This window comes from Lycorma delicatula, chromosome 5 (genome assembly GCF_047948215.1).
Source record: "Lycorma delicatula isolate Av1 chromosome 5, ASM4794821v1, whole genome shotgun sequence".
Taxonomy (NCBI): domain Eukaryota; kingdom Metazoa; phylum Arthropoda; class Insecta; order Hemiptera; family Fulgoridae; genus Lycorma; species Lycorma delicatula.
Window position 1 is genome coordinate 2165960 of NC_134459.1, and position 13826 is coordinate 2179785.

The 13826-nt window shown below is 28.3% G+C and overlaps 2 protein-coding genes across 5 annotated transcripts in view; one reads left to right on the forward strand and one right to left on the reverse strand.

The window, feature by feature from the left end:
* The window catches only part of fbl (pantothenate kinase 3 fbl), a 171368-nt gene extending 161208 nt beyond the window's left edge, over positions 1-10160 (reverse strand). For 2 of the 4 annotated variants that reach the window (XM_075365507.1, XM_075365513.1), the window contains exon 1: positions 9835-10110. The gene's annotated coding sequence lies outside the window, so the exon portion shown is untranslated. Of the gene's footprint in view, positions 1-6542; positions 6647-9834 lie in introns of all 4 variants that reach the window. The other 2 variants (XM_075365508.1, XM_075365509.1) reach the window with 2 other exon arrangements.
* Positions 10161-10264: 104 nt separating this feature from the next.
* LOC142324651 (charged multivesicular body protein 7) overlaps positions 10265-13826 on the forward strand; it is a 52656-nt gene continuing 49094 nt past the window's right edge. The window contains exon 1 of the mRNA XM_075365506.1: positions 10265-10748. Within this exon, the coding sequence (XP_075221621.1) occupies positions 10492-10748 (257 nt within the window). The 5' untranslated portion in view covers positions 10265-10491. The remainder of the gene's footprint in view (positions 10749-13826) is intronic.

Here is a 13826-nt window from a genome sequence, read left to right on the forward strand (position 1 = left end):
GACAGAAATTACCTTTATAATTATATAAGATATAAGGTAAATTTTGAAAAACTATCATTTGAAAGATTAAATCTTTTTTGCAAAAAGAAATTTCATCTTATAAATAATAAGATAGAAAGAATCAATTTTTGGAACATCTATTAGGGAAAAAAATAATTCATTCACATATTCTGTTGGTTTTTTGAAACAAAGCGAGAAATTATTTTCTAATTTACAACTTCATTGTACTTGCTGAAGATAATATATTTGTTGTATTCAGTGTAATTTTCTAATAAATAAAATTACAGCATTACGTTTCTGTTAAAACCCAACAAATATGACTGAACGTAAAGGACACAGACAGAATATTGTATAAAAGCATTAAGGTTAAATGAAAAACTTACCTATCTTTAGTAGAAATGTTTGAATATGCAGAAAATCCATGTTCAAATACAAGCAGAAGTTAAATTAAAAAAGCTCTAATATGTTTTACAAAAGGTAAATTTATATTTAAAAAAATGTTAGAATAAATTTAATTATAAGTAGGTTTGGCTAAAATACCAAAGTATATAAAGGCAAATCTTTTTCTTTAGGTTACCTATTAAATTAGAAGGAATATTACACCACGTAGGTAGGTATACCATCTTTCTATAGTTTTCAAGCACTGCATAAAAAACTGACAGTTAAAAAAATATGGATATTATAGAATTTCAAGACATTGTTAAACCTTGCCGAGAAAAACCAATATAATTGGTAACTTTAGACAAACAACAAGAATTGTGTTTAAACCACCACATAAAAAATAAATTAGTTTTAAGAGATGAAACTACATGAATTTAGATGTGAAATTAACATGCGAGTAAATGAATGGTAGATTCTGCAGTTTTAGAAAACAATGAAATTATCTGAACCAAAATTAGAGGAAGAAAAAGTGATCTAATTAAATATATAACAACTAGATAAAATTATCTAAATAAAGAAAATTTATCTTTTCCAAAAAAAATCTGATGTGGACAACACATGACTTCCTTGTAAGCCTATTATTAAATTACATTTACAATTTCTTTTAAAATGAAAAGTACATAAAATTTTATTTCATTAAAAACTTCTGATTTTTTATTTTTTCATATTTTTGTTTTTTACTTCCTTGTATGAAGTAAAGGAAGTATTGCAATTGTGAAAAATTTCGGTTTTCAGATTTCAATGTAAATATCCATTTTGATTATTTTGGCATGACGTCTGTATTTCGCATAACTAAAAAACAATTAGCCACAGTATGTTGAAAATTTTCCCTTTTGAATACAATCAACTGAACCAAAAGGGTAAAAAAAGCCCAAAATCCCCCAAAAAAATTGTATTTTGGACTTTTCCTTAACTGCAGTAATAAGCCCTCATTGAGAACTTTTCAACAATATCATAAGTGCTACTTATTTTCAATGGTTTTTAGAGTTATAGCCAAATGAAATTTTAATCAATGAAATATCTGGATCTATAAGAGGAAGGCACATTGGTTCAAATCAGACTTCATCTCCTTTTTTTAACTTAAATATATTGATTTATTATTAATTAACTTCTCATTGTAAAAAGGTTTTTATGATGAATAATAATTCAATAACAAAAAAAATAATGAAAATATATCAGAAGTTTTTAATAACATAAAATTTTATGTAATTTTCAACTTTTTTTTTTAAGATTAAATATATTGATTTATTATTAATTATTAACTCATGATTAATAAAATAATTTAATTAACCCATTAATAATAAAAAAAAGATCAGAAGTTATTAGTGAAATAAAATTTTATGTACTTAAAATAACTAAAAATGTGTATATCTAATAGGCATTATTACATATGTGCATATGCAATAGTTTGTGAAACATCATCTGATTATTTAATATTAACTGAAAAATATCATTTAAATCGTATTATTTTTGGATTTTCTAGTTTAATTTCTGTTTAATTTTATTTAATTATTCTGAAATTTTTTAAAATTTTATCTACATTAAAGTTAACTACAGAGTGACTGAAAAACAGACCCTCACAAGAACGTATACACTGAGGCATACATGCGTGATCTTTAATAAATTGCCAAAAATTCTTATCTTTTAGTTCATTACTCCTCTGATATTGTTGGACAATATTCTCCCTAAGTCGAAGTTGATCATCATTTTGTTTATTTGTTTTTTGTTGCCAATCATTTAATCACTCTTTGAATTGATATAATTCTTCTGATTTTAATTTGTGTACAAGTTCTAGTTTCCAAATTTTCTCTCTTTAATATTCAACATCTTAATCTTAATCTTTTTTATTTTTTTCTTGGTCTTCTTCTCTCGTCGAGTAAAGTTCTACTGCAGTACTCGTTCAATGCACTTCATCGTCCTATTTAATTCATCATTAACATACATGCAAAATGATGTTAAAAGTTAATTATTTACAGTTAATATATACCAATTGTAATAATTTTAATTGTATAAATAAAGTTAATATTTTATTTATTAATAATTAACCTATGATTGTAAAAAAATTTATGATAAATTAGAATTCAATAAGTTATTAATGAAATAAAATTTTATATACTTTTCATTTTTAAAAAATGTGTATATGTAATTTAATGGTCGTACAAGAAAGTCATGTCGTGTGTCCATATCAGATGTTTTGTTATTATTCATCGTAAAAATTTTTTTGCAATGAGAGATTAATAATTATTAATAAATCAATATATTTAAATAAAAAAAAAGGAAGGAGATGAAGTTTGATTCGAACCTATGTGCCTTCCCCTAAAATCCAAATATTTCATTAATTAAAACTTTATTTGGCTATAACTCTGACCAACAAAAATAAATACCACTTATGATATAGTTGAAAAGCTCTCAATGAGAACTTATTACTACAGTTAAGAAAAAGTCCAAAATCCAATTTTTTTGGATTTTTGGACACTTTTGGTTCAGTCAATTGCAATCAAAAGGGGAGGTGCACAACTAGATGTTACAACAATCCTAAATCCAAAATTTCAACATCCTACTATGAATAATCGTTTTTGAGTTATGCAAGATGGATACGTACAGGTGTCGTGCCGCAACTAGTCAAAGTGAATTCAGGAATGGTCAAAATGTATATTTTCATTGAAATCCAGAACCTTCATACAAGGAAGTAAAAAGGATGGTGCATGGATTTGTTTATTTGATGTATGTGCTCAAATTTTTATTCTAGCTCCTATTCGCACAGAGCAGACCACGTGGTGCACCAGATGGCTGTGCGCAGTGCACGAATGATTTATACTTCTTGAACGATTCATTCATTTGAACGATTTATACTTCTTTACACAGACGATTTATCTAAAATTATAACTGTTTTGGGGATAAAAAAAAGGAAAAAATTTGGGTCAGAACTGTGTTAAAAAATCACAACTCAAGAAACAGCTAAAAATCTTCAGGTTTTTGAAGCTTTCCGTTTTTAAAAGTTTTTGTTGTTAGTACGCTAAATTTATGAATGTCATTCAGTTACAGTTGGCAAAAACATTTAACAAAATCATGTGTAATGAAACATAAACCATGTAACATTTTCACGGCAGGCTGTAGGCCTGCCTTTTTTCTAGTGTAGAATATAGTGTAGAATAACAATGTGTTTTTACAAAGAAAAGGTTTAAACAGTAAAACCTCATTTAAAAGAATAGATGTTAAACTTACATCTCGACAAATAAAATAATGACTAAAAAAATCTTTTTAGATTATTTTTCACATTGTAATAGAAAAATACGTGAAAATTTTCTGCAAGAGGCACAGAAAATTATAATAACCATATCTTTCCAAAAATAATAAAATGGGTAATATCCATTCATACTGTAAAGTTTAACAGGTTTTGAAAGTACAGAAGAAGAGCTATTTTGACCGTGGAAAATTTAATTCAAGATTATAAATTTACAAATGCTATAGAAACAGACAAATTAGGAGAAAATATAAAATTAGTATATCTTTAAAGGAGGTATAATATTGAAAAGTTAAGTTATCTCTTTTATGTAGAAATGATAGAAATACTAACTGTTGTTGATAGGAATTTTAAAGAAAACTAGAAAAAAAACAATGGAGATCTGTTTATTTATAAATTCCCAATAAAAACATTAACATTAGAAACAACACTGACAAAAAATTTAAATGCTGTACTCACAAATTCTTTTTTAAAGAAGTCCAATTTAAAAGTTTGGTAATTTTTAAATTAATAATTATTTCTATTTTTCCATACCTATTTTCCAAATTGTTTTCTTAAACAAGAGCATTTATTTATGTTAATTTCAGAACAAAATAAAGCAGAGTACATTAAAATCTTGTTGCAGAGTGCTTTAAATAAATACACAATGACGACCAGCAGTTTACCTTAAAGTATAACTTAATAGACCAAAAAAGAACTTTCATATACATCATACACTCTCTCTGTTTGTTATCTTTTCTTTTTTTTTTCACTATGCTTACTATCGACAGATATAAACCAAAACGGTAGTTTAGTAACCAACATTTCGATTGTACCACAATATCCAATCTCAATTGAAATGTTTACAACAATAAAAAAGTTAACATGTCAAGAACAAAACATAATGAACTTTAAAAATATTGATAAAAATAAAAAGAAACATCATTTCTTGCTTTTCATTTAACATTAACTTTCTTAATCTTTTAAATGACACTATTCAGAGGCTATGTAGTATGTCAGCCACTTGAGCATCCGATGGTACATAATACACATTTATTAAACCTTGCTTAATTTTCTCTTGAATAAAATGGTTATTGTCAATGTGCTTTAACCATTTAGACTGCTCGCAAGATTTACTAATTCGTATAGCAGACAAATTGTCCTCAAATAAAAGTACTTCTAAATCATGTGAATTTTCTGTCACATCTAAATCAATTAAAATATTCTGAAACCAACAAGCTCACTAACCATTGACTGAGGTCTATATATTCTGCCTCAGTGAAAGACAGCAACATAACAATGTTTCTTTGAGCATTAAGAGACAGTACAATTAAACATTTTAAAACAATGTCCACTGGTGGACTTTCTGTCAGTGGTGTCACCATCCCAGTCAGCATCTACAAAACCTTTGATAATATCAGAAAGTTAGTTTTTATTATAAACTAACTTCAAATCAAGAGTTCCTTTACTGTAATTAACACTCTTTTTAGACATATTAATAAATCATTACTACCACAACTTTGGTATCTGCTTCGAATACTAATAGTTACACACAAATCTTGTCTGCTGCCTAACATCACATACACAATACAACCTATTAATTTTCAACACTTATTTTCTATCTCAGTATTTTCTGGTTTTTCTCTCAGCAATAATTATAATCAAAATGATTATCCATTGGAATAGAAACAGTTTTACCATCAAACATATTGAAAAATTTTATTACATTTTTTAGTTAATTACTTTGATTCAAAGTTATCACGCCATCTTTTGGTGAACAAAGTTCACCAAAAGTTTTCTGAACTTTGTTTGGATATTTTCCATTAAGTGGCAGCATTTGTATTTTGTTGGGAATAGTGTAAACGCACCTAGATAAAAATGGAATGACATCAAAGCTGCATGGCATGTCATTATCTGCCACCACCACGCCATAATTAATCTATTTACAACATTTCATCCCTCAGAATAATTCATGCGAGTTCATGCCTTCATTCATAGTTTTCATTATTTTCATAAAAATGTAATTTTTAATTGCTAAAATAGACTTACTGAATTGACCCAAAGTGTCTTGCACAATCTACACTTATGTGCTAATGGGCACAAAGTGAAATTATGCACTCAAGTAAAGAGCGTTGGGTTTGTTCCAGAAAAGACTGTCATGAGTCTAAACAACTGAGGCGTGGAGTGGCTCATCAAATCACAGTTAGATTTTTGCACTGTTGTGTTATTCACTTTCTGCTGGAGTAAAGAATACACTTTGGTCATATTCTGTCAAGAAGAACTGGAAATAAACCATTGCTTCAATTGGAACAGTTATATGTGTGAGGTGTGTGAAGACAATTTACTAAATAATCCGTTTGTGACAGGTGGACCTAATATGTACGTTGAAATTGATGAAACTTTTAGTGGAATTTATGCCTCCTGAATAAATTATCCTTCATATTTTGCAATATTCTACATTATTATTGTTCTGTTTTGTAGGCCTATAATATTCTTAGTTCCTCATTTTGTTATTTTTTTTATATTTCTTTTATGCATTTTTATTTTTGTATAATGTGCGTTGTTATTATTATATAGAATATGTTTATTATGAAATAAAATTAAAAATGCAACTTTAAAAAGTTTAAGCAATAACACTGTAATCAATTGAATACTGAATTGTTATTGTTTTGATAATCTGGTGCTTCTGAGTTGCAGCCATCACGCCAGTCGCTGTGGTATTTGGCAATATGCAACAATGATTCAGCTTATACCAAGGCGTGTTTACATTATTCTAACAGAAATGCAAATGCTGCCACTTAATGTAAATTATCCCTTTGTTCTACAGTAATAATTAAATAATATGAAATCTGACCCAAATCTTTCATTTTAAACTTACTCATCATTTCATTCTTAAAAGCATTAATTTCTTTCTTATTTGAGCATGTGATAATTAAGTCATCAGCATAAATTAGTATATAAATTTTTAAAACATCAGAAAATCTGAAATGCAAAAAATAATCATTATTTGACCTTGCAAAATTATGAGATATCATGAATTCATGAAATTTATCAACCAGCATTTGAAAGAATTTTTTAAACCATAAACTGCTTTCTTAAATTTGCACACAGTATCATATGGTAAATTGCAAATCTCTGGTAAACACAAATACATTTTCTTTCAGTTTACCATGCAAAAATGGTGGTACAGAACAGATATCAATTTGCAATAACAGGCCAGTCAAAAGTTACACTAATAGTTAACATTAATCTACCTATATTTATATACCAAATTCAGTTAGCTTATAAAGTTAAAGTAAACAAATTGTGCATACGAGTGTTCAGGCGGCTGATTCACAAGCATCTCAAAATTGATCACAAAAAGAAAAGATTGACGATCGTATGAAAAGATAAAGGGTTTTAATAGAACTGAAAAACATAATATTATAAATTCATACATACATTTGATTACATGAAAGGACTATATGAGTAATTAATTATACGGTGACTAATATGAGTAATGATTACTGTGTTGTATATAGAAATGGCTGTACTGTGAATCGGCACTGATACAAGGGCATGACGTAGCAAAAACATTATTAAATCACTAACACAAATGCAACATTTGTTTATTCTTCACTCTACTAGCGAACTGAATGCAGAATAATTTGGCAACAGGAGAATAAACATCATATACTGATCCTTTCTGCATGAACCCTCTAGCAACTAAGCTAGATTTAAATTGAATTGCCTTGCCTTGAATATCTTGTTTAATTCTATAAACCCATTTGCTGTCAATAACGTCATTATATTTAACTGGAGGCTGCAGCTGATCCCTAGGTCAAAGCTATCTTCTATCAGTAGGTCTATATATGTTCATATTCAGGTAACTTCTTTCTAAATTCTCATCTATAGTCACATCCTTAATTATGTTTTCAACATCTTCAACTTTAGATGTACATTCTTCTTTCTTCAAGTTGATATTACAATCAAAAAATGAGAAATTCAGTTTAGATGGAACAAAAATAACATCTCTTTTATCTGGAAAATAAACTCTCAAGTCTTTTTTGTACTTTCACCATAACCTTCAAAGATTCCTTTTCTATGTTTAAGATCAAGCTTCTTTCTCTTCTCTTTTGATATACAAACCCACATTTCTGCACCAAACTGTGGTTTTGTTTTTCCTAAATCAAAACTTTGCTTATTATTCCATAATTCATAAAATGTTTCACCTTTAAATGTACTTGCCAAGTTCTATTAATCAGGTATACAGCTGTATTTGCTGCTTCAGCTCAAAACAACTTGCTTAGTTGTTTTGCTGCCTTCTTCATTCGAACTGTCTCAATGATTGTACACATTTCTCATTCAGCATGACCATTCTGCTCGGGATTGTAATAAAAACAGTAGTCTGATGTGTTACTCATTGCTGAATCATAAGTTTTCTAACATTGTTTTTAACAGACTCCTTTCCATTATCTGTTCTTAAGATTTTAATTTTGTGATTCATTTTAATTTCACACTAAGTTCAAGCTTACCATAAAATTCATGCCTATGTTTTAAAAGATACACCTGTCTATAAAATGTGAATAGTCATCTTTCAATAAAAACATGTAACGAGAGCCACCTATTGGGTCAACTTCCATAGGACCACAGACATCAGCAAGAATTATGTTCCCAACAAAAAAAGTTGATTTTGAATTACTTCCTCTGAATGAGTCATGATGTTGTTTTCCCTGTACACAAACTTCACAGAACAAGGTTTCATTTTTATCTTCACAAATACAACAATTCTGATTCAAAAAAGTGTTCGCATGATTAAAATTTTGATGTGCCAAACTTTCATGCCAATAGATTACATTTCTTTTTTATTTTAATTCACTATGGCATTATTAGCCATACAACAATCATCTCCGTCTACAGAATTATGATTATCCATCCAAAACATCATTTGAAAAAGTTTATTGGACTATCTATCCAATGTACAAACTTGATTTGTTTTCTTGCAAATTAATTGTGCTTCATAGGCATCCAACTTCAAATAAAAACCATTAACCTGAGCCTTGCCCTGTGAGACAAGAATCATCCTTAAATCAGGTACATGTAGTACATTTTTCGTCTTCATATTTATGAATTTTTGTCCATCATACGATTTAATAAAATCAGTACCAATACCAATTGCAGTGATTACTGAACCATCGCCTATTCTTACTTGTTTCAGTTTATTAAGCTGTACATACTTTCCAAACATCTTTAGACCACAAAATCTATGCTTAAATGCTCCACTCTCAAGATACCATTCTGTATCCAAGTTCACCTCAGAAACTTCAAATAAGGCCAACCTTTCATTTGAATTATTTACATTTTGTTTATTTGTCTCTGACAATCTCTTTTGACAAAACCAACAATCTTTTAATATATGGCCCTTCTTATGACAAACATGACACAATATTTTTATAATATTGTGAACCTGATAATTTTTACACTGATTCTTTTTATATCCAACCTTTACAAAAGAAAAATATTTGCGACTAAACTTATTTACAAGTTTAGCAATTAATGCCACAGTAGGTGGGTGGCGCGCGCGCGCGCGTGTTTCCACATTGGTCCAAAATAAAAACTACCATAAAATAAATCCCTACATAAAGAATTCATTAAAGAAATTTTACAAATGCTTCAGACTTAAATTATTAGAAAGTGACACAAGTTGAGAAAGATTTTTGCTTCATTAAACTTTTTTTATACTTTGTAAAAAAACTTACGGAGATGAAAGAAGATTTTCAGAATGATATAAAAACGCCTAAAATTGCTCACTGTTTTAAATAAATATAATCCAAACTAAGTTCTACAAATAATCATGAAAACAATTTGCTTGAATTACTTTCAAGTTATGGGACATAAAATAAAAGCACTCTAATACCTTATTATTAAAAAACAAACCAATTAACTTATTACTATCAAACAGTAAACAGCAGGGATTAATTATTCTTATAATAAGCATAATACTCAGCTTTCCCTTAAAATATGATAAAAAAAGCGGTGTACGGCTACTACCAAATGAATGTACAAGGGCACATTCAAAACATATTCGTACTCGTAACAAACATTCTAAAACTAACTGACTGTATCGTACATACAAGAGTAATGTTTAACATGCATGTAACTAAGATAGATAACCTTAAAATTTAACAAACCTTTCTGCTATTAGAACATACTGTCGTAGGAAACTTTTTCACAATTAGATATGAAGACAAAATACGAGTATAAAAACCCAATGAATGTAATGAAATAACAGTATCACTACACTAGATTTATTCAAACATTTGTTGTCCTTGATTTCAATAAGACTCACACATTCGAACTTCTCACAATCATCGCAGTTTTTTCTTACCTAAAGCATAAAATAATAATACCCCAAGGTGAAACTTTCAGTGACTGCAACCTATCCGTGCTAAAATTATGGTGCGAAATCCTCATACAATCTGCTGCACTGAAAGTTATTAGCTAATAATAAGTATTTATACCAGTATTAAAATGTAAAAATAATAATTTAAAATTAAGAATGTTCAATTCAATTGACTTTTATTAACAAAAATGACAAACACTACTATCACTTGTCCTTTCTTGCAACAGCTGATACACAGCTGGATGATTTATAACTTGTTATGAAAGTATCTAAGTTGTCCTTGTGGATGTTGTGTGTATAAATGTTCAATTTAGCTGTTTATGTATATGGCTGATAATTAGTTTGTTTTGGTGAAATGTTTTCATTCGTTTAGTGTAATTGTGCAAAATATACTAATCTTTAAAATTAAGACGTGTACTTAGTAAGCTTACGAACATTAGTAAATATGAATATATCCTTACAAACATTACCTAAAGATTGGAATAACGATATTCGAATGAATTCGTTATTTGCACCATTTAGAAAAAGAGAATTAAATCCGATAGATTATGAATCAAAAATGTTATTTTGGAAAAATTCAATTGATACTTCTTTATATGAGTGTGGTTGTTGTAGTTTCACAGTTGAAGAATTAGAAAAAGCATTTGTTAGAGAAGGAAGAAAACCTGCTTGTATTGGAGAAGTTATTGACAATTTGTTAAGGTAATGTCATTAATAAGATGTTACCTTTTACATTTTACCATTGACTGTTTTTTTTTCAAAAAATGTGTGCTTTAATTCAATGATAATAAATCAGTTCCACATATATGTTAATTGTGGTTTCTTTGTGATTTTTCATAAACTGAGTTGTAAGTTACCTCAAGCAAATTTTTCAGATGTTCAGTTCATAATAAATAAAATGAACTTTGTTAACACTTTCCAGCAGTATCTTAACTTTTATCATACCTGTCATCTGGATAACCAAAAAGTATGACTGGAGTTGAAGAAAAATTATCTACCAAGAATCCAATCAATTGAATTGATTAGCAATCACATTTATTCAGCAAATTTTTAATTGATTGTAACTATTATTTGATCACCTTCAATCTTTTTAATACTTTATTATACCATGGTATATGCTTAGGATCGGGAAAACACAAGATCTAAATGTTGGAAAGCAAATTTGGACAGTGAGTGATCCATGCAAGTTCAAAGTATATGCCACATTATCGGTTAACAATCAGGTTTGTGAGTTGTGGGGACCTGTTCAGATTCTACTCCATTTTGTGGAAAGAGATTAGGGATAAGGTTAGAGTTAAAGTTAGAATTAAGGTAAGAGTTTTGTGAAGAGAGGCATAAACTATAAAACAACCTTGTTAGTCATCAAAGTTGGACTTGGAGTCAGCAGTTGAAGATTACTGATGGCACTGTTGTAAGGTGATTATCCATCGCACATATAACTAATATCACAGAACTTGTGATAGTCTTGTCCTGTAGTGACTGTATTTTCATGTAAACATAGTAAGTATCCTATGAGATAGTATTGAAATTGCCATACATTGGTAATTTTTCTCCAACTTCTCCACAAATGTTAACTATAATTCTCTGTAACCTTAATTATAATTCTAACCTTAACCCTAACCTCTCTCCACAGAACAGATTAGCATCTGAGCAGATCTTAATAACTCACAAACTAATAGCTAATTGTCTAGAGTACTGATAATGCGGCATGGACTTTGATCTTGCTTAGGTCACCCACTGTGCAAACATGCTTTCTGACATTTACATTTCCTGATGCTAAATATATCTACTATGGTATATTGAAGTATGAATAAAATTGAGTTAATCAAGTAATTACTCAGAATTACCTAATTGTAATTAATTATATTTTTAAAATAATACTTCTAATTATTGTAGGCTGTTGTAATGTATAATGATGATTAGTGTATAAAAAAAAAAAATTATAAAAATGCAAACATCATTGGAATCAGAAATTGAGTGTAAAGAGCTTTTGAAAGCATGTCAAATTTTGTTTACAGTTGGTATGGGGAAATTTCTTCAATGGTGAATTCTGTAATTCAAAGTTTCTTAAATTACAAATGTTTATTGAAATAATCACATATTTACATAATACATGTTATGCTGTACATACAATAAATAATTTTTAATTTCGATTTAATCCTTTTTTTTGTGACCAATAAATTAAACTTAACTTTCACTGTTACTTAAAAAAATAATCAATGAATATACATCCTTTGCCCCTGTTGACAACTAATTTTGCCTGCACCTGCATATAAATTTCATTTTTTACTATTTTACAGAAAATTGGTGACAATACTCTCACTTCTTTCAAGTCAGTTACATCAAATCTATCGGTTACATATCAATCCATTTTAATTTTTACACAGTTTTTGGTATGTTACCTTTGCCTTTTTATTAACTTATTTTCTTTGTAAAGTACTTCACTTTACTGTTTTTGACAAGTTGTGTTCGGCTTCTATGTATCTATAAACACCGACTTCAAATATTAAATAAATTTCACCTCTCTTCTATAGGCAGTGAAACTTATAAAAAAAAATGAATTGATTGCTGTGATAATGTTTACTTGTTAATTTTTAATAGCCGGTAGAGAAAAAAGTTGCTCATTGTTGGCAGTAATATAATAAAGATATGTTTTTTGTTTATTTTTAATAATGTACTGAAAGTAACAAGATGAATTAGAAACATTTTTCTTTTTTAGTTATTTAAATTATTAAAAAAATATCTGAGAAATCGGGGATAAAGTTTTTATACAAGGCAGAATTTTTAGAAAGGTAATTCGGGAGTTTGCAGCAGTTAAATCATTTTAGTTAAGTTGTCCTTTAGTAACAGAAAGCAATCATCTATTGGGCGCTTGCATCCAATAGTTAATTTTTACCATACAAAATCAGATTCATGTCTTTCTCTGAAAATTTAAATAATGAGACTCATATCTTTAAATACCCAGCACGCTAAGAAATGTGTGATTTATTAAAAATAATCATTAAAGGTGAAACTTTATCAGATAATAAGAGATGCCTTAATAAACAAAAACTTAAAATTAAAAAAAAAATGTTATCTGCTCATTTTTGTTTACTTGTAGTTGTTTAAATTTAGATTTTCAAAAAGAAAACTATTAAACTATGCAGCTTTCTACAGTCCTACTAGTAATAATTAAAAATGATAAAAGCCAATTTATGTGCTATATTCTAGTTTAAATACAATTTCAACAAAAAAATTTTAACAATTGTTGAAACTGTATTATCTTTAAAATAATATATGTAACATGTATATTCTTTAGTAAATACTGTGTTACTCGAATCTTGTTTAACTTTAACTTAGCTTAAATATTCTATTGTGTACCTGCTATTCATCTACATTTTTGTGTCTCCTGTGCCATTAATTTTGTTTCCTGCATTATATTTGCTGGATATAATTTGCTCTATAATTTGTCTTGCGATCCCAAATCTAAATCTCTAAATTTTCTTGATCTGTCCTAGCTATACTACTCATATTTATTAAGCTGCTATAAAAGTAATATACGTTCAATTACCCCCGTCGTATGAGCTTTAGGTCATAATATAAGTAACCTATTTCATCTATTTATCTTAGAGCTTTATTTTGCCTTAATAAATTATTTCTTTAATTCTCCTAATCCATATTTAAGGTGTGTAGCCATATCCACAGTTCTGTTGCTACTCTTTGGCATTTTAGCATCTGTTTGCTTGGATTTGAATTTGATTCACTCCAGGCTAAAGATTTTTTTTTCATAATCCTTTATAA